Below are 19,362 nucleotides of genomic sequence, written 5' to 3'. Positions count from 1 at the left end.
AAGATTAAAATAAGCTCAGTGGCGCCACATTTAAATTTTGTTTTTCTTCCACTATTTTGCAAAGCTATCGAGTTAAAAGCAGGGAAAGGTATGTTTTGTTGGCTTTGACCATTTATGTATTGTTTTAAAATCTAACATAGCAAATGTCATCGTCATAGAGATCACAAATTACAAAAACAGCGAACATTTCCTAATTTGTTCAGATCAAGTCAAATTAAAATGAAATATTGATTGTTTATATTGCTAGGGCTGAAAGGTGAGAGAAATACTTAACGTTGAAGAAATTTGCAGAATGGCGTCAAATATTTCTCCTCGAAAGCGTTCAAAAAACCGAAAGAAAATCACAGATTTCTTTCCTCCTAGTCCAACGATTAGCGAGGCTGTCGCCGGTGAAGAAGATAAGTCGGCTGACGATGTACCCACGAAAAAGGAACTGGCTGACGTTAAATTGGAAGGTAAAATCAGTAAATTTGTTTTAGATTTTGATGACTAGAAAAATGTCATTTATCTATTCAACTGCAACCGAATGAATTGAAATGATCTAATGTTTTAATTTTACAGAAGTAAAAACTCCAGTTAAATTAGTTGTAACTGAACAATCAGTGAAAACAAGTTCCACTGAAGTTGAACAAGCAAAGCTTGATACACCAGCAGCAGTTACAAAAGGCAAAAAGGGACGAAGGCGTGGAGGGAGGAGAAAGAAACCTCTGTCAACTGAAGAGCAACCAGCTGAACTCGTAGTAAAGAGTGAAGTGAAACAAACTGCGACCAGGAAGAAAAAAGATTTAGATAGTCATAAATTAACTGAATATTTCCCTGTAAGGAGAAGCGACCGAAGATGTAAAACAGACATTGAGGTAAATTATAGAATGAAGTATCGATGATGATTACAAAATATCTAATGTCTTAATTCGAATTCATTTGTCTTTTTATTTGATGTTTTATAGAAGCAAAATAAGTTAGATATAGAGGATGCAATCTTGCAGGGTAAAGAAGAAGGCCTGAAAGTAAGCCTGATATGTTCTGGGGTTGCTAAACTTCAGGGCTTCAAATTGGACTAAACATTATGTTTTCGATTATTTTTAGGTTATTGAATTTCCACAGAAAGGTCGCGGAGTTGTTGCAGATAAAGATTTTAAACGTGGGGATTTTGTTGTTGAGTATGCCGGAGATCTGATCGATCTCAATGTTGCCAAAGATAGAGAGGTTGAATATGGGAAAAACTCCGATATTGGATGTTACATGTATTACTTTAAACATAAAAACCAAAATTATTGGTAAGTTTTCTGATGAGAATTTCATTATTCTCTAAGCGGTGCGAATAATCTTAAGATCATACTTACTGTATGAAAATTGTTATCTTTTGTAGTGTCGATGCCACAAAAGAATCCGGTCGATTAGGACGTCTTATAAACCACAGTAGTAAAATGGGTAACTGTATGACACGGGTAGTAGCAATAGGTGAACGACCATACTTGATTTTAGTAGCCGCACGCAACATAACCAAAGGTGAAGAACTGTTATATGATTATGGAGATCGAAATAAAGATTCACTGCAGTCGCACCCTTGGTTAGCTAGTTGATGTGATATGAATTCTTTTTTGTAGTAAATGCTGGTAAAATGTCAAGAATATTTAATGTCTTGTGCATAATTTCAATAATGTTACTGAATTAGATCTCATTAACGCAAAGGTTTTTGTTGATGTTCTGTTACTTCTTTGTTCTGTGTTTTCACGAAATACAGTATATGCATATTTTGTCGATACAATATCATTGAATTAATGAAGCCGTTGTTGATCATCCGATTCTTAATTCATTCGTTATATGAAGTGTTGCCATTTGTGTCTGCATGTAACTCGGTCGTACCTTGTATTTATGTCTAATGCATGTTTTTAATTTTTTGGTGAATTTGCAAATATTATGAATACTGGATTATCTTATTGTGAATGTATTGTAACTGTAGTACATGTATTTACTTGAAATATCATTTTATAATATAATTCTCAGAAAATGAAGCTTCTTGTTGATGGTAGTTTACTGGATCCAGTTTCAGGAAATAAATGTGTGACAACAGTGGAACCTTATTTATATGAATCTTGTGGGCAAAAGCGAAATTGTCGTATCAAACGGGTTTTGTATTATCCAAAGCTTGATTAATATCAATATCTAAGCTGGACATTTTGGAAATCATCGTAATAAATGGATTTTGTCTCAAATAGAATTGTAATAATGAGGCTCAACTGTTACTAAATGACAAGTGTCCTCTTTTCTCTTAACTCAATGATAGTAAATAAGCTTTGTGAAATTAGGCCATGATCTCATTAAGATCTACTGTTTATCCATCTAGGAGCCAGTGGTGGAGATAGGAGCAACAAATATCTAAAACCATAAAGAATTTATTATTGTGAATAAATGTATGTTGTTTATGTACGAAGAAACTAAGATGCCAGCTACACGACCAAATGATTCGAAACTCCTAGTATCCTAAATAAGAACCACTAGTATTTAAATACAAACTGATTTATTACCTTTTACTTCATCACCATTAATGATTGTATATGAAGTAAACATTCGTACGCATGTACCTCATTCCAATATAAAATTGTAAGCAACATAAAGTAATTGAATTGCAAAGTAATTCACAAGCCAAGGAACTTCAACACATGTTGAGAATAGAACATTCAAGATGCTTCATACATACTTGTGTTTATAATGCTTCATTTGTCCGCATTAAATACGCATACATTTTCGATGTAGAATAAACAGATTTACATAAAGCGACAACAGTAAATGTGGTAATTGGTGAAATATGCATGAATTGTACATGTACAATAAAACCTAGCATTAACACAAATCTTACGGGCAAAGATCATTGGATAATTTTTAATATGCTTTGAGCACAACTCCCTAATTTTTGCGGCTCACTAACAGCAGAAAGCTCAACAAGGCGAGGTAATATGTCAAGTGATTTTGTCAGATCTTTTACGCTGTCTTGGACCATTATAAGATTTCCAATACTAACCAAAAGACGGAAAGAGGCTTCGTGGTCTTTTTGGGTATGCAGTGCAGAAGTTATAGCCAAAAGACATTGGGTCATTGCTTCCATATCCTGTCGATTGTATTTGGTCATCGCGATTGAATAATTCAACAGCAAGGTACTAAGAGCTATCTGTAAACTTTTATTAGTCTTTTCCTTGAGATGCAATGCGGCAGATATCACAGAGTCTCTTTGATTCACCATTACCATACAGCTGTCATCGTATCGGAACAAGTTGCCGAGAATTCGTAAAGCTAGCAGCTGATTAGCCAGTACTGCATCGGTTTCAATAGTGTTGATCAAGAACTGTAGGAATGTTTGATTCAAGAAGTATTTCGTTGCATCCGCTGTACGCAAAGCTAACCGAATAGCATCCAAGATAGGTAACAATGAATCTAAAAATATCAATAATTCATTGTCATTTTAGACAAGAACATCTAATAGCAATATATATACCTCTATATAATATATATATATCTTACAAGTTCAATCGATTTACTCACCCCTCGGCCATTTCAGTAATGAGCTGAGAATCTGAAGAACGTTCTGGCTAAAATTGGAATTTTCTAAACTACGAGATAACTCGGTGAAGTATTCAGCATCTACTCTGAGACTGCCATCTAGCTTCTCATTAAGTTCCTTCATTTTGCCTGTAATTAATTGGTGAAAGATGGATCTAAGCACAAACCATGGCAATCATGAAAATAAAAGGCTTGAGATGTAGAAGAACATACCAACAATTGCAGCTATATTAGCAGCGTCGGAAAATATGTAGTCAGACTTGGGAAAATACTTGGGGATATTATTAACTGGTTGTGCTTGACTGGAACCACCTGTACGGTAACTAGAAGCACCTGAAATTATAACATACACATGAATTTGCAATCGAAAATCCAAATCCCTCAAATCAATCCAACTGAGTGGACAGTACCTGTAAATGGATCACCACCGCCCGAATTACTACCTACAGAACTACCGGTAGTCACACTTCCTGGGATATAACGGCCTCCACCTGAAACATTATAATACGTTAATGTACTCTGCTGAATGTTGGAAAAGTATGCGAGTAATGATTCAGTTTACCTGTAAATGGATCAGCAATATTTGTACGAGCTGCAATCGCAGCATTATCCTCACTTGAACTACCTGGTACATAACGTCCACCACCTATGGTAACAATATGAATATTATCACACAATATTCAACAAATGAATTCTCCGAAATCAAATTCTGACTTACCAGTGAATGGATCGACATAAGATTGTGTAGGAGCAGTAGATCCTACATTAGCACCTCCCTTAGCATTATCAACAATGAAGTTGGCTATCTGATCGAGAAATAGTTGGCTGAGATTGTGTTTATAAATAAACTGTTGAGCGACATGCCACGGGTCATCAATGCGGTTGTAAGGCAGTTTCAGGGGTGGTTTCCCTTCCTCAATATCCACATCAAATACATAATCGTATTCCTATCAAATACGTACAGTCTTATTGTCCATCGTAAGTATTACATATGAAATTGTCCATTTTAATGCTATTTTACCTTTCCTTCATAGAGGACTTTTCCTGAAGTTTCCTGCGAGCCACCGCTTGAGCCTGTCACATCACCGATCTTAATCCATCTAGATTCAGCCGCGTTCCACTGATGAGCTTCAGCTTTATTATCAACACGAACCAACCTCACAAAGCCATCCTTTTCACCTGATTAAAAAGATATGGTTGCAAATAAAATCATCCCTTTAACACTTACAAGTTTCACCTCAAACCTACCAACCTGGTTCAGTAAGAACTTCAGGACCGGGAAGATCTTCCATTTTCACGTCGCCTACTTGGCTAGGGATAGTTGAAGCGGAAACTTCTTCTTCAAATTGCTGAATCTGTTCCGGCTCTGCAATTCTATCCGGTGATTCGGAGAATATACGAATCATTCCATCGCTGAAAAAAGACGTGAGCTTAGAAAAACTTTACAAACCATGCTAAGCCCTGGTACCAATATGATGGTTGACATTACAATGATTCTAACCTTGATCCAGTGATGACATCGCCATTTGATAAAGTACATACTGTCCACACTGATGTAGCAGGATGTGTGATAGTCTGCACACACTCTCCACCTTTCCACACCCGCATTGTTCTATCTTCACCTGATGTTACAAAATCCTGTCCATTCGGCAAAATGGCGATGCTATATATAAAGTTACTATGACCGTAGTAAGTCTGCACACATTCACCGGAGATTAACCATCTTCTTACAGTAGCATCATTCGAACAACTTAAAAATTCAACACCTGACAGGACAGCAATTCCACGAACACAGTCTGTGTGACCTAAAAATAAAAGATAATTCATCATTGAAAATTTTTCAACTAGAGTTAACGAAACCCGCACCAAGAACTAAAAGATTTCAAATACTGTACCTTTTAATGTGCGTTCACATTTCCCGGCTTTCCAAATTTTGATTGATTTATCTGCTGAACCAGTTATCATATATCCTTGCTCAGGCATAATACCTACAGCCCATACTGATGCCTCATGACCTAAAATCCAAGAAAATTATGACAGTTCAACTTGGGTATATTTTTTTGAAAACAACAGTTTCTGAAATAATAAAGTTATCTAGATAAATGATACGAGGTCAATAATAAATACCTCACCTGATAAAGTCATGACATTTTTTTGATTAAGCCACACTTTTGCAGTTGCATCCCATGAGCCACTGATCAATGTTCCAAATTTCCCGGCAGCAAGGCAACACACTGAAATACAATGATAAACACCATTCACATCACACAAGATCATACAAGATCGATGTAAAAATGTAACAATACGGAAGTTATAAGAAAGTCACCTGTATCCGTATGTCCAAATAATTTGTACAATGGATCAATTGCATCTAATGAAAATGCAAGTATGTTAGAGTCATTGCTACCGGTGAATATCAAACCATTTGGATATTTCTCATTTGGTGGCATACAACAAACAGCGGATATGAAATTGCTGTGTCCTCTGAAACACTGAACTTCTGAGTATACAGAACTGAAATATCAATAATAAGACGATCAAACACCAGCTAATATATCACAATGTGCTCCAAATCCCTTAGTCTTTATTTACTATGTCTATAGGGTTTACAATAAATTAATTCATTTTGAAATTGTACATATGTCTCCATGCCTACCAAATGAAGTTTGGTACGTAGGCATGGAAACATATTGTTAAACTTTCAAATCATGGAGTCACTTCTCTTCATTCAACCCCTTTCAGTGAAGACTTTTTGGATATCCTTCAATACAGTTTCAAATGGATTAAAAATGATGATTTAGGTCGACTGCTTGTCCTCTCTGGTCCTACTAAGACCTTTATCAGGTATGTACTACCAAAAATGAGCGAGCTAGGCCACCTGGAATGCTCTCAGTCTCAAGTCAGGTTGAAATAGACATTCGAATCTTCGATTAGGTGGTGTGAGGAGAGTACCAGTTAGAATAATAACAGTGAGTTTACCCTGATGTGCTCCATAAACGACTCGTTAGGTCACGAGATCCAGAAACAAATGAACCATCTGGAATACAAATAGAGCAGAGCGCTCTAACATCTTTTTGATGACCGGCGAGACAACAACGAAATTTGTACATGACTTTCACTTCTTTCGGCCCGTCGGCTTCGGTAAACGACCTTGAGCACACCGGGGCAGATTAAAAAACCGGTCGGGGAATTACATACTTCCAGATTAATCATTACATCGATTATTAAACATCGTAGTTATTTAAATGTCAAACAAATTTTGAACCAGGAAGTCCGAGAATGAAACTAAAACGCCCGGATTGGTTTAAAAATATATGTCCAATCGTCATGAAGGGACTCGGATAGCGACGACATGGATGATTATTTGGCAGAATTAGAATTTTCGCCAGTGAATGCTTTTGATTGGGGTGAAGAGTTGACATGGGGTGAGACAAAAATTGTCCTTTCTGATTTGTTGAAGAAAGTAGAATGTGGTGATAGTTGTAGTAACAGTTGTGGCGACAGCTCCACGTTACCATGTATTGTTAAAGCTGAAGATAGCTTCTTTGGCGAGGAAAATGAAGATAGCATAGATGCCGGTGTCGTTTACTGTTTTATCGGCATTCAGCAGAAGGAAATGATAGAAGCCATACCTGAAGAATGCCTGGCCAACCTTCCCGATAATCAGAAGTGTTGCATTCCAGTTGATATTGATGCACCTGTCAGGAGATTAAAACAGCGGACTGAAATTCATAGCTACAACACAGTTGCAGAATTGGTCGTCCATAGGCCTATGCCAAGATTTGTTAAAGTTAATCAAACTATAAGATTACCCTCATCTAACACCCGAATTGAGTCCGGTGGTGTACTGGAATTGTTGGAATATCCTGTTTGGCAACGAAAGAACGCATTTTTGCTCTGTTGTATTCAAAACGACAACAGCAGAATTTTGCTGCCACTAGATTTCAATGGTGATTTTACCGTCTTACCAGATGAAACAGACTATGTCAATCTGAAAGAGCTTCTTGATACATTTGACCAATTTCCACTGCGGATCCAGTTCAAAAGATTTAAAGGGATGCCCTTTCTCTCGGGGCTCAGCTCCAAAGTTATTCACAATGAAAGTTTCGTGCTGATGAAAAGATTCACTCAAAAGTATGCAATTTGTGCTCCAATTTGTTGCCTTTCGATAGACATGATAGAGGCATTCACAAGCAAGCACAACTTTACTGAGGTTGCTTTATTTCCATTGGTTGCATGTGATCCAGTGGTTAAAGAAATTTCATTTTCTAAAGCAGTCAATGATGAGCGGCTCACAGGATATTTCAATAGAATAATGGACGTTTTGAGAAAGATTGGCTTCAATCCTGCCCTGCTGAGTAGATGGAACGCTATTTCTCCATATGAAGATCGTGTTAGAATACAATCTTATACTAGCAGCTTAGAAAAACCAGCGCTTCCAACACAAAAGAAAAGTAAAACATCAGATACTGGTATTTGACTATTATGTTTCTAAACTATGATTAGCGCCTACTGACAACAATTTTTCTTATTTCAGTAAAGCCTGAGGTGAAAGAACCTGAGCCTAATGTTCTTCCTCTGCCAGCTAAGGGTAAAGCTCCACCTATTCAGACGTTTGTTTACCGCGACCTACAGGAGGAAGCTGTGGAAAATACAGCCGAGTATAATGTTGGAGATAAAACAGTAAGCATTTATAGGCTCACTTTTAGACGAGTGTTTATTTTTTGAGTATACGGACTCTTATTATTTCATATTTTTACAGGACAAACCCTCTGTTCCTGCACGAAGTATATCATTATCAGGGTCTGGAGTGATGGCTGAAATTTATCAAGATGCACAATCTATCCCATTGCCGGAACATTCACGCCGAAGGAAAAGTCGAGGATTGAAAAAGAAAGTGGCTGGTCTTTTCAGGTCTAAAAGTAAAGCAGATATAACCAGTCCGGAAGAATTTTATGACGAAGTATTGGCTATCAGATTTGATAAACCATTGAACACTGTTCCCCCATTAAAGCATGAGGCTGAAATCATTGATTGTAATGAAGAAGAGGATATTTATACTATCCCAATATTTGATGAGCGTCCTGAGGCCGAGGAATCTGTTGTCAATAATCAAATTAACAGTAGTTCGGCTGGCTCTTCATCTAATTTTCGATCACTAGATGAGATACCTGAAGATTTATCAACGCTGAGTGTAGTTGAAGTATCAAAATTGCTAAGGTTCAATGCACTCAGTGATTTGACCATGAAATTCATGGAAAATCTTATAGATGGTGCAATGTTTCTTTCTTTGACTGAGGAAATACTTCTTGAAGAGCCTTTCAAACTTAATAAGTTTCAAATGCTGAAAGTAAAGAAAATACAAGCAGGCTATAAGCCAAAACTATAAATGTCCCGCACAAAAATCGTAGATTTTCTGGTGGTCTTGATGATGTTTCTCGAGCATTAATCTACGTTGTTTGGGACTGTATATAGCCAATTGTGCCAATCATAGAACAGTTATTATTGTATGTGCCCTGTGTTCTTTTGTATATTTTTGATACAGTATTTATTTGATAGATGATTAGACAATAACTATTTTGTTAATTTTAAACTTATACACACTCAATAGTATAAAACATATCGTTTGCTTATTTGCACTAATTGTGATATTGCCAGATACAGCTGTTTTCTATTCACTTTTTGAATAATTGCATCTGTCCACTTTCTTGGACATGAGTTATACATTTTTTTTTACAAAATATGAAAATAAAGAGTTTTGCGTAATCATATTTGAAAAATTATTTCTTTTTTGTTGTTTATTTTGAGCTGTTATTTCTCTCAGTCTCTCTGGTTTCGCCGCCTGGGCTAATCAACAGTATGTCTCATGTCCGAATCCATAATGCGTCATTTACCGTTTTCCGTGTTCGAACCGTGACCAGTGAAATACCTTGGAATCAAAATTATAATTATTGAATGATTTGACATTATTCTTCGCATAGAAGGTAAACTTTTATATGTTATAGCCTGAACACGAATAAAGGGCGGTGAATACGAATGTTTTGAAAAATACTAGGCCTTAAGCTTCCCCATAAAGCTTCGGAAAGCTGGATTTAATTTCAGACAAAAAGCTTGATTTATTTTGGATTTTCAATTTGAATTCAAATCAATCAATCCAATTAAATGACAAATAATGTCGTCGATATTCAAGTTGGGAACTTGAGCAGGCCTGGAGTACTATCAGATTTTACTTTTAGGTATTGGATACCGCTAGCAATGTTTAGTTTTGAAGGTGATTACAAACGAAGACCGGTGCAGTCTTTGTCGGGTGCCAGTAAGCAGGTCAGTATTTGATATAGGCTAAGGTTTATTAGCCCAAACAATTGTTTTAATTGATTATGATAGGGAAGGAATGCAATTCGTGTAAATATTATTTCAGGAAAGAACTGCTTCACTACTGCTCAAGAACCAAATAGAAAGACAAAAAAGAGAAGTGAGTATTGTCATTGTAATTTCTGAATCTATAAAGAAATCAATTTTCTAATTGGAGTAGTTTTGCAGGATCATCGCAAACATGTTACAAGTGCTCTGACAATTCAGTCATTCTATCGAGGTCATTTGGTCCGACAACTACAGGTATGTTTTTATAGATCTTCATAGTCAAATCATGTTATCAAGAACTTCTATTGTTCTATTTTAAGTTTTTGTGAAAATTGTATGTATTTTTTTCTTTCGGTAGAAAACTGATCAACGAAATCAATATGATGAACTTTTGGTCAAGCTGAAAAAAGTCGGACTGGAATTTGACGTCACTGATATATTCTCAATGATGAGAAAGCTATTATTTTTCTATAAAGATGCAGTTGATGCTGATAGATTGGTAACATAACTATTAAGGATGAAAATTAGATCATGTCAGTTTGCTCTGCTATCACTCATCCGTATGAATTTCTACCTACAATTTTTAGATTTCACTCTGTCAGCTGGTATTGAAATACAAGGATGGAGTAGCTGCCAGTGTCTGTCGTGACAAAAATGGTTCCTACTACTTATTGCAAAGACTTCTTAGCTTATGTTGCAGGTAGATATCTATCACGAAAAATGTAATATTAGCATCTAATCGTTGCATTTTTCAAATTCTGTCATCATAAATGGCTTTATTTTTGAAGGTACCTCGGTAATATAGCAGCCCTATTGTCTCCTATTGCTCTTCCAATGAGGATGCTTGAATTGTTTACGAAAACAGCCTCCTATGAACAACATTGCTCAAGTTCTGATCTTTCCTCGAATATCGTCAATTCATTAATGATTTATCTCGTTGAAAAAGGTAAGTCCTCAAGTCGCATTTATATCGTTCGATTGACTACCGAGAATTTCAGATAGATGATTTATTGTTCTCCTCCTAACAGGTTATTTCCAGGTCATGCGTAAACTCTTGGAAAATCGTGTACCATCGAGTTTAGAATCAAGTCCTATCCCACCGACACCAGTCGCCGGAGCAATCTTAGATTTCATTAAGAAACCACTGTTAGTTGTAAAAGCTATGACAAATCACCCAGCTAAGTAAGATTACACCCATATTGATAATATTGTGTAATGGAAATACAAATGGTTTGATTAATGGTTGCACATTCTCTATTTTCAGTAATCTTATTTTGTGCCAGTTTTGTAAAGACATTCTGTGCTCAGCATTTTCTGAGCAAGTATCCCTCTTTCTCATCCCTGCATTAGCCAATGATCAATTCCCTTTTCAACAAATAGTACATGCCCTCCTACCACCAGATTCTAGTCAAATGAACTTCGGTCTCACAGTTCCATCATCACTTTGGTTACTTTATGCAGTTCTGAAGTTTAGTCAAAGCCATCTTGGTGAGTTGTTGTTGATCTCTGTGAACATTGATATGGTATTAGAATCAGTAATTCAGAAGTAAAGATAAAAACAAACGTTCATCGACGTATAATTACTTTTGTAGATAATCTTTCGGAAGTTGATAAAGGGCAGTACATACTGATCTTACAACAACTGATTCCACAGTTACCGTATAAAAAGGCATCATTTGTTGCAAATACAGCTACTAGCGATGATGATTCTGATGATGACTGTGTAAGTGTTTCTGTAAATATGTGAAATATGAAAAACAAGTCTATGAAAATATAAAAACTATAAAAAGTGAACCTCAATTTAATCATTGCCGGTTGTGTATTTCTTCTTGTTTCAAACAATATTGCAATATGTCCGGAATGAGTGTGAAAAAGCTTGTTCATTTCATCAAAGATCATTGCATAATCTTTTAGATGGACGTACCTACTGATAACCTTGGACGATGTTCAGAAGAATCGTTGCGCTATATACAGGAAGCCGAGCAAGTGAACTGTATTATATCCGTTGTACAAAGAGAAAATCCACCACCTTCTGTAGTTTTTGCAATATGCACAATTTGCCATACATTGATGGCAAAACACAAGTTCGTCGTCCACCGGGACAGGTGAGGAAAATAATAGTCATACCAGAATGCAAAATTCAACTTCGATATATAAGATATGTGTATATTGTACTTTGTTTTTTATATTTTGAATATTTAGGTTATTGTATACGTTAGCGTTTAATGTGCCATTCATTCGCAGTTTGTGGCAATTGTGCATCTCCATCACTACAACCAGTGTTACTGGGTAAGTAGGAAGCTACAAAATCATTCTCAACGACTTCAACAATTCCGTTCAATCATCACTCAACTTTGTGAAACTTAGCCCAGGGTTTTGAACTTCTGAACTGGAAAAATTAAATTCTCTCTCACTCATTTCAGAGCTGAGACACCTCTTCTGCAACTGCTATCGCGTGGACTTTCCATGACAACCATTGATCGCGATCGAATCGTTCCTGTTTTATCACTATTTTGTTCATTGTTCTGTACATCTATCATGTCTCTTCATGATGCTGAATTCTTTGCTGAAGGTAACTTACTGTAACCAAGTCAGCGCGAGGACACTTAAAAGTTATTTATTCATGGACTTATTTATTTGTAGATGAATCATCTCACCGAGCGGCCATGTCATTTACAATATCTGAGTTAATTCCAATCAGTTTAGCATTACGAGATGCCTGTCTTGGTATAATTGAATTAGCTCATCCTGACACCAAACCATCATTACGTGAAGATTATCACAAAGTCTTCAAATCAATTGGACTTCATAGTAATACAGTAACAGCTGAAGAACTTGAGACTCAAACTGCAACATGGGCTTATGTATTCCGGGTATTATAATGTTCTTTATTGCCATGAATCCTAGAATTTAGACTAACTCTATGTACATGAATTCATGTTTTCTTTGAAAAGGTGACAGCTCAGCTAGTTAAACAATTATATGCCAGAGACAGTAGACATCCTTTTTGTCCCAATCGACATTGGTTGTCAAACAGAGTTAGCATATTTGCTGACAAGGTCAGTTGACTAAACATGATAATATGCGTATAAATGATTGTATATCTTTCACTTATTGGATGATTCTGATGAGTATCTTTATATTTGCAGCCATCACAAATATACCGAGCACAGAATTCAGTGTTTGTCAGTCGACAGTTTGGTGCACTTAGTTTACTGAACCAAAGCCCTGAAGGTTTGTCATATTACTTCCATATCTAAACTGATCTTGAACATTAGTTCTGAATATCCTATTACCGTGTGATGTCTTTGTAGAAGAAGAAGGTCCTCCCTTATCAAATACAGAAGTACGGAATTTGACCATCTTAACTGAGTTGCCGTTTGTTGTACCATTCCAAGAGCGTGTAAAAGTAAGTTTACAGTAAATGTCAATAGTAGCCTTAGGAAGATGTTGTTTCCTGGTGTGTTTCAAATGTATTTTTTCGATAAAGATTTTCCAGAAATTGCTTCAAAATGATAAAGATCAACAGCAAGGAGATCGTTACAATTTTCTCAGTGGTAACCTCATAAACGTTATGATCAGAAGAAACTACATTTATGAAGATGCCTTTGAAAAATTGTCACCCGATAATGGTATAGTGCAGTTATAGATTCTTCTTCTTTTATTCTTTCATTATATCAATGAAATGAAAGCTAGTTCTACGATCTAATTCCAGAACCAAATCTCAAACTGAAAATGCGAGTGCAATTAGTAAATGCAGCAGGTCTTGATGAGGCTGGTATTGATGGTGGAGGAATCTTTCGAGAGTTTCTATCTGAACTAATCAAGACGGCGTACGATCCGAATAGGGGATTCTTTCAAACTACAACCGATCAGTTGATTTATCCAAACCCTCAAGCGGATGTTTTATTAGAAAATTTCAATCAGCACTACTATTTTGTCGGTCGCATCCTAGGCAAGGTAATGTTTAAATGTTGACCAAAATTATTTTTCTTTCTTTCGGAATAATCAAAATTATGATATTGTTATATTGAACATAATTTCGGTTTACTTGTAAATGATTTTCTAGGCTTTATATGAAAATATGCTGGTGGAATTGCCATTTGCTGGATTTTTCCTGTCAAAGATTTTAAGTCGACACAGCGGAGACATTGATGTCCATCACTTGGCTTCACTTGATCCTCAAGTTTACAAGTAAGTTGACAATTTTGGTTGGGCCTAGAAAGCCTTGCATTCTGTGTAATATGAACATTTTTCACATTCTTCCCTAGGAATCTCTTGTATTTGAAAAACTATGCCGGTGATGTGGCAGAATTAGAGATCGACTTTACAGTTGCCAGTAGTATCCTCGGTGAAACTAAGGTGAACGCTTAGACGATTATCGGTGTTCAATAACCCACGTACCAGTTATGTGAAAATGTCTCACGTATTTCATCTAATTCATACAGGTAGAAGAGCTCGTACCCGGTGGTAGCGATATACCAGTAACGAACATAAATAGAATAGAATATATTCACAGAGTCGCTGATTATCGCTTGAATCGACAAATCAGAGCGCAGAGCAATGCATTTCGACAAGGTTTAGCAGATGTTGTCAATTTGGAATGGTTACGAATGTTTGATCAACACGAACTTCAGATATTGATCTCCGGTGCCCAGATTCCGATTGACCTTGAAGATCTTAAACAGCACACAAATTATTCCGGTGAGGACCTCTCATTGTGCAAGGACCATGCAGCGCTCAGAGTCAATGGTTTATTAAAATCTACTGCTGATTATTTTAGGAGGATACGCTGCTGATCATATTGTGATTAGTAACTTCTGGAAAGTAGTCGAGACATTCAACCAAAAAGAACGTGCCCAACTTCTGAAGTTTGTGACCAGCTGTTCGAGGCCACCTCTGCTCGGATTCAAGGTATTTCAAGAATGTCACAGCATATCTTTAGCAATTGTTAACTTGTTCATGCAAAATTCAGCTTCATAAACCTCTTTCTGTAGGATTTATATCCAGCATTCTGTATTCATTTCGGTGGAAATGAAGAGGACAGATTGCCTACAGCCAGTACGTGTATGAATCTTCTGAAATTGCCGGAGTTTAAAGACGAAGAAACCATGCGAAATAAACTTCTGTACGCCATTGAATCCGGTGCAGGATTTGAATTAAGCTAATGGAGACAAATCTGACTTATTAAGCTCGTATGTCATTGGATGACATTTTGCTACGATTGATTTCACAGGACTGGAAACGATAGAAACTACAAAATTGGACTCTTACAGCCTCAGAATGTGATATTTTTTCTTTATGTATGTCACAATTTTAGTAATTTGTTTGATTTCTGAATAAATATGTGATAGTTTTAAGTTATATGCTCTTATTATATATCTCTTATATATCGCTTATTTCTTTCGGTTTTATGTTGGTCAGTATTAGGAAATGTATTCAACCAAATCGGACTACCAGCTGGTGGCGCCATCTAGGAATATCTACTGATCGCTATTCTGCTGAGCTTTGTTGTTATTTTTCCAATAACTGATTGTAAATCGAAACCATCGCACGGTAACCAGTAAATATATTAAGTATTTATCACAAAGAACCCTATTCAAAAACGCAAGATGGACTGAGCTTCGTAATTCGAGCAGTTTGGAGTGAAAGAAAATCTTTGAACTGTAGATCATCCGCTTGCTAGGTGGCAGCACAATACGGGACAAAATGTCAAACCCAAAAGTTGCCTATTTCTTTGACCCTGAAGTTGGGAACTTTCATTATGGTAAGAAAATGATGAATTTATTCAGACTGTGGCGATTGTTTCATTCAGAATAGTTTTGGTTTGAATCGATGATATGTTATGTGCCCCGGGGCAGGGTCATTGATTGAGAAGTAATAAGTTAAATATATCTTACGTTTTAAGGTCCTGGACATCCGATGAAACCTCATCGGTTAACTCTAACGCACAGTCTGGTTCTACATTATGGCTTATACAAAAAGATGAACGTAAGACTTGAAGTTGAACTGCAGTAAACTGTGCCTTACACTCAGTATTTCACTTGAGCACTTTGAGAATCAGGAAGATTGGAGGTCCTCCAAATAAATATTTAAGTAAAATCTTTTGAGGCTTGAGCAAGTTGACGAGTAGTACCTAGTAAGGCAGAGTCTACTGAATGAATGCACAAAGCTGACTATTCCATCGTTATGTCTGTATTCTATAATCCAGCAGCAACATTTATCATTGTTTTTCAGGTTTATAAGCCATATAGAGCCTCGGCGCATGATATGTGTCGTTTTCATTCAGATGATTATATTGACTTTCTTCAAAGAGTCACTCCGCAAAATGTTCAAGCATTTACTAAAAGTTTGAGTGTATTTAATGTCGGTGATGATTGGTGTGTATAGAAATAACATGGATACAGATTGATACGTGTTAATGTTTTAATAGAATGTTTCATATGCATTGAATTATTCCTATTTTTAGTCCAGTTTTTGATGGTTTATTCGATTTCTGTTCAATGTATACTGGAGCATCATTAGAAGGCGCGGTTAAGCTGAATAATAATGTGAGTGCACCTTCTGTTTGTTTGTACACATTCCACTTTACCACAGTGGTAATTTATAAGTTACCTCACTTTAATTTGAATACAGGATTGTGATATAGCTATAAATTGGTCTGGTGGACTACATCACGCGAAAAAGTTTGAGGTAAGAAGCAACGAATGAGAAAAAAATGTATGAAAAGCTTTTCATTTCAATTCATCTTCATGTAACAAATTTATCAAAATGAAACATAAATTCAATATTATTTTCAGGCTTCTGGATTTTGCTATGTCAACGATATCGTAATTGGAATTTTAGAATTATTGAAGTAAGTTGCTTGTTCTGTAAAGATGATTTTGAATGATATTTAACGTGATATGATGTATTTTCAAATGCCAATTTAACAGGTATCACCCGCGGGTTTTGTATGTAGACATTGATATCCATCACGGCGATGGTGTCCAAGAAGCATTTTACTTAACAGATCGAGTGATGACCGTTTCGTTTCATAAGTATGGCAATTATTTCTTCCCTGGAACTGGTGAGGACTCTTATATAGCTTTTTGCTGTTTAGACCTTTTTACTTTAGATTATTAGATACTTGGTTTTGTTTTGTAGGTGACATGTTTGAAATTGGAACTGAAAGTGGTAGATGTTATTCAGTGAATGTGCCACTCAAAGAAGGTATTGATGATCAAAGTAAGTTATTAGATACAGCAAGGTTTCATACGCATCCCTAATTTCAATAATGGTCATACAAATGTTACGCATTCATTATTCAGCATATATGGGCATCTTCAAACCTATCATCAATAGTGTAATGGAATTTTACAGACCAACTGCTATAGTTTTACAAGTAAGTACATTTTTGGAAAGTCTGGTTTCTTATCCTCTCAGTCAAAAGAATAATAGTTTGTTGTTCGTTTGTGATCACTTGCAGTGTGGTGCTGATTCGCTGGGCTGTGATAGGCTTGGTTGTTTTAATTTATCAATAAAAGGACATGGGTAAGTGATAGCCTAATTATATCATATTAGCATTCACTGTGTTCAGAATCAATGTACTACATGTATAGTGTATTATTATGAACCTGTTTGCTTTTAGGGAATGCGTAAAATTTATCAAGAATCTTGGATTACCAACACTAGTGCTCGGTGGTGGTGGTTACACCGTGAGAAATGTCGCGCGTTGCTGGACATACGAAACTGCACAACTTCTTGATGAAGATATCAGCAATGAACTGCCATACAGCGGTAAGCCTCATAATTCTCATTCGTTAATTATAGTTTATGAAGGCTTTTTCTCAAGTTTGATTATTGGTTGTTACAGAATACCTTGAATTCTTCGCACCTGATTTTACTCTACACCCTGATTTGAACACAACGAAACAGGAAAATTTGAATACCAAACAGGTCAGTTTTTCATTCAATTTCCTAGGACATTATCATATCAGTGACTTATGAATCAGTTCATTAAATTTTCCTTCACTAGTACCTCGATAGTATTCGTATTGCCATCAACGAGAACTTGAAGAATATCGCACATGCGCCTAGCGTCCAAATGAAAGATGTTCCACCTGATTTACTGAACTTGGACAGTTTGGAGGAACCTGATCCTGATATCAATAATCATACAAATAATCGGTAAGTCCAAAGCAATTGCTTTAATTTGTCAATTGAGTTAACCCCAGTGCGAATGTTAAAGCTGGTGTATGTTTTTCCTATGTGGAGTTTATAAAAACAAAAAGGCTAAGAAGCCTACAACTTTGATATTACGACTACAGCCACTACCACTAGATGTGTGGAATGATTTAATTTTTGATGTTTTCCAAATTGCATTTCAGACCCGAGCCAAACAATGAATATTTTGATGGGGATCAAGACAATGATAAAGAAAACGAAGGATTCCTTGATGTGTGATGAGAATTCGTGCTAAAGATTGTCACGATAGACTGGAATATTTAGTTGACTCACTTTTTGAAATTTCAGTCATTCAAGGATCTCATTTCACAATGCTGCGACTGGGAGGCTTGAGATGAAGCTAGGCAGTGACTGTTTGTGTAAAATAACGTCAAATGTAATTTATCGTTTTCAGTACTTTCCAGTCAATAATGCTGTTTTTCACGGTACATATTGTGCTATAAAGCTCCTTAATTGTTGAAACTTTTTCCATTAAAAGAATTGATAAAATGATAGATTTTCATGCTCATTTATTTCATCGACTAAGTACATTCATAAGTAATTTTATATATGCTGATGCTTTGTATAGTTAATGGTTATTCACTTATACTAATTCTTTTTGGGACATGTAATTATTTTATTTACATATTTGTATAAACGATGCTAGTGTTTTTAATACTGGATTGTACATTTAAGAAATGTGGATGCATTTATTTCCATTGTAATGTAAGTAATTTTATTGAACACATGTCTTTAGAGCAATAAAGGCCAGGTAACGTATTGACATCTTCTGTCTTAATTGGATAGGATCTACAATGTTTTCTCATTTTGCTTTGAAAACTTCTTACTTTACAGAAATAAGGCTTTCGGTACACATGGTGTAAATATTTACTGCGCCCAATGCTACGAAATATTATTGAAATCGATGATGATGCCGACTCGTCTGCCTAATGTGAAATAACTTTGATTCGAGCCTTATGTCCAATAGCCGAGTTGTTTCACCTTCACTGCATACTCCCACCCCTGGAGGGGCTGTATAGGCATACGGGCCTGTAGGTAGACCCAGATGCTTCCAAATGGTTGAAATGAAATCAATTTGGATATCTTAAAAGCAATACCTTAATAGAGCAAACGCGCAACACTGCGAATACAGCTGACAGATTAATTTTATTTTATAAAATAAATACAATAAATAATTACTGTTTAAATAGTATTCATAAATAATTTTCATAAATCATA

At 36.0% G+C, this 19,362-nt stretch overlaps 5 protein-coding genes across 5 annotated transcripts; 4 read left to right on the top strand and 1 right to left on the bottom strand.

Moving 5' to 3' along the window:
* The first annotated feature begins 23 nt into the window (after nucleotides 1-23).
* LOC141898432 (N-lysine methyltransferase KMT5A-like) lies at nucleotides 24-1,940 on the top strand. The gene is made up of 6 exons (XM_074784303.1): nucleotides 24-88; nucleotides 248-455; nucleotides 562-857; nucleotides 948-1,007; nucleotides 1,087-1,277; nucleotides 1,370-1,940. Exons 2-6 carry the CDS (start codon nucleotides 293-295, stop codon nucleotides 1,581-1,583), a joined length of 924 nt encoding a protein of 307 aa, XP_074640404.1. The 5' UTR covers nucleotides 24-88; nucleotides 248-292; the 3' UTR covers nucleotides 1,584-1,940.
* A 500-nt stretch (nucleotides 1,941-2,440) lies between these two features.
* On the bottom strand, nucleotides 2,441-6,704 carry LOC141898421 (phospholipase A-2-activating protein-like). Its single transcript, XM_074784286.1, has 13 exons — nucleotides 6,538-6,704; nucleotides 5,885-6,072; nucleotides 5,691-5,792; nucleotides 5,454-5,573; nucleotides 5,060-5,363; nucleotides 4,811-4,971; nucleotides 4,580-4,737; nucleotides 4,277-4,505; nucleotides 4,121-4,204; nucleotides 3,969-4,049; nucleotides 3,772-3,891; nucleotides 3,541-3,687; nucleotides 2,441-3,432 (listed from the first exon to the last, which is right to left on the bottom strand). Exons 1-13 carry the CDS (start codon nucleotides 6,666-6,668, stop codon nucleotides 2,870-2,872), a joined length of 2,388 nt encoding a protein of 795 aa, XP_074640387.1. The 5' UTR covers nucleotides 6,669-6,704; the 3' UTR covers nucleotides 2,441-2,869.
* A 113-nt stretch (nucleotides 6,705-6,817) lies between these two features.
* Nucleotides 6,818-9,220, top strand: LOC141898423 (uncharacterized). Its single transcript, XM_074784291.1, has 3 exons — nucleotides 6,818-8,012; nucleotides 8,096-8,241; nucleotides 8,321-9,220. The coding sequence occupies exons 1-3, from the start codon at nucleotides 6,911-6,913 to the stop codon at nucleotides 8,945-8,947; spliced, it is 1,875 nt and encodes a 624-aa protein (XP_074640392.1). The 5' UTR covers nucleotides 6,818-6,910; the 3' UTR covers nucleotides 8,948-9,220.
* Nucleotides 9,221-9,472: 252 nt separating this feature from the next.
* On the top strand, nucleotides 9,473-15,091 carry LOC141898419 (ubiquitin-protein ligase E3C-like). The gene is made up of 24 exons (XM_074784282.1): nucleotides 9,473-9,542; nucleotides 9,795-9,879; nucleotides 9,977-10,030; nucleotides 10,099-10,173; nucleotides 10,277-10,417; nucleotides 10,506-10,618; nucleotides 10,707-10,864; nucleotides 10,947-11,100; nucleotides 11,183-11,406; nucleotides 11,511-11,641; nucleotides 11,833-12,023; nucleotides 12,121-12,207; nucleotides 12,342-12,490; nucleotides 12,562-12,791; nucleotides 12,873-12,977; nucleotides 13,068-13,152; nucleotides 13,233-13,327; nucleotides 13,409-13,550; nucleotides 13,634-13,878; nucleotides 13,988-14,112; nucleotides 14,190-14,280; nucleotides 14,367-14,622; nucleotides 14,702-14,832; nucleotides 14,916-15,091. Exons 2-24 carry the CDS (start codon nucleotides 9,814-9,816, stop codon nucleotides 15,084-15,086), a joined length of 3,219 nt encoding a protein of 1,072 aa, XP_074640383.1. The 5' UTR covers nucleotides 9,473-9,542; nucleotides 9,795-9,813; the 3' UTR covers nucleotides 15,087-15,091.
* Nucleotides 15,092-15,189: 98 nt separating this feature from the next.
* LOC141898428 (histone deacetylase 3-like) lies at nucleotides 15,190-18,903 on the top strand. Its single transcript, XM_074784297.1, has 15 exons — nucleotides 15,190-15,221; nucleotides 15,343-15,685; nucleotides 15,827-15,909; nucleotides 16,156-16,298; nucleotides 16,388-16,469; nucleotides 16,555-16,611; nucleotides 16,719-16,774; nucleotides 16,854-16,987; nucleotides 17,065-17,145; nucleotides 17,229-17,302; nucleotides 17,387-17,451; nucleotides 17,549-17,697; nucleotides 17,774-17,856; nucleotides 17,936-18,087; nucleotides 18,288-18,903. Exons 2-15 carry the CDS (start codon nucleotides 15,628-15,630, stop codon nucleotides 18,361-18,363), a joined length of 1,293 nt encoding a protein of 430 aa, XP_074640398.1. The 5' UTR covers nucleotides 15,190-15,221; nucleotides 15,343-15,627; the 3' UTR covers nucleotides 18,364-18,903.
* The last annotated feature ends 459 nt before the right edge of the window (nucleotides 18,904-19,362 follow it).

This window comes from Tubulanus polymorphus, chromosome 2, assembly GCF_964204645.1.
Source record: "Tubulanus polymorphus chromosome 2, tnTubPoly1.2, whole genome shotgun sequence".
Classification (NCBI taxonomy): domain Eukaryota; kingdom Metazoa; phylum Nemertea; class Palaeonemertea; order Tubulaniformes; family Tubulanidae; genus Tubulanus; species Tubulanus polymorphus.
This window is presented reverse-complemented; position numbering and strand designations above follow the sequence as displayed.

Coding starts and splice junctions, on each gene's coding strand:
- LOC141898419 (XM_074784282.1), top strand. CDS start 9,814: ATGTTTAGTTTTGAAGGTGATTACAAACGAAGACCGGTGCAGTCTTTG. Junction 10,031..10,098: donor TAGAAAGACAAAAAAGAGAA/GTGAGTATTGTC, acceptor GTAGTTTTGCAG/GATCATCGCAAACATGTTAC. Junction 12,792..12,872: donor CATGGGCTTATGTATTCCGG/GTATTATAATGT, acceptor TTCTTTGAAAAG/GTGACAGCTCAGCTAGTTAA.
- LOC141898423 (XM_074784291.1), top strand. CDS start 6,911: ATGGATGATTATTTGGCAGAATTAGAATTTTCGCCAGTGAATGCTTTT. Junction 8,013..8,095: donor GCTTCCAACACAAAAGAAAA/GTAAAACATCAG, acceptor TTCTTATTTCAG/TAAAGCCTGAGGTGAAAGAA. Junction 8,242..8,320: donor ATAATGTTGGAGATAAAACA/GTAAGCATTTAT, acceptor ATATTTTTACAG/GACAAACCCTCTGTTCCTGC.
- LOC141898432 (XM_074784303.1), top strand. CDS start 293: ATGGCGTCAAATATTTCTCCTCGAAAGCGTTCAAAAAACCGAAAGAAA. Junction 456..561: donor GGCTGACGTTAAATTGGAAG/GTAAAATCAGTA, acceptor TTAATTTTACAG/AAGTAAAAACTCCAGTTAAA. Junction 858..947: donor GATGTAAAACAGACATTGAG/GTAAATTATAGA, acceptor GATGTTTTATAG/AAGCAAAATAAGTTAGATAT.
- LOC141898428 (XM_074784297.1), top strand. CDS start 15,628: ATGTCAAACCCAAAAGTTGCCTATTTCTTTGACCCTGAAGTTGGGAAC. Junction 17,452..17,548: donor TTATCAATAAAAGGACATGG/GTAAGTGATAGC, acceptor GTTTGCTTTTAG/GGAATGCGTAAAATTTATCA. Junction 17,857..17,935: donor AAAATTTGAATACCAAACAG/GTCAGTTTTTCA, acceptor TTCCTTCACTAG/TACCTCGATAGTATTCGTAT.
- LOC141898421 (XM_074784286.1), bottom strand. CDS start 6,668: ATGTACAAATTTCGTTGTTGTCTCGCCGGTCATCAAAAAGATGTTAGA. Junction 4,972..5,059: donor GATGTCATCACTGGATCAAG/GTTAGAATCATT, acceptor GTCTTTTTTCAG/CGATGGAATGATTCGTATAT. Junction 3,688..3,771: donor TAATATAGCTGCAATTGTTG/GTATGTTCTTCT, acceptor AATTAATTACAG/GCAAAATGAAGGAACTTAAT.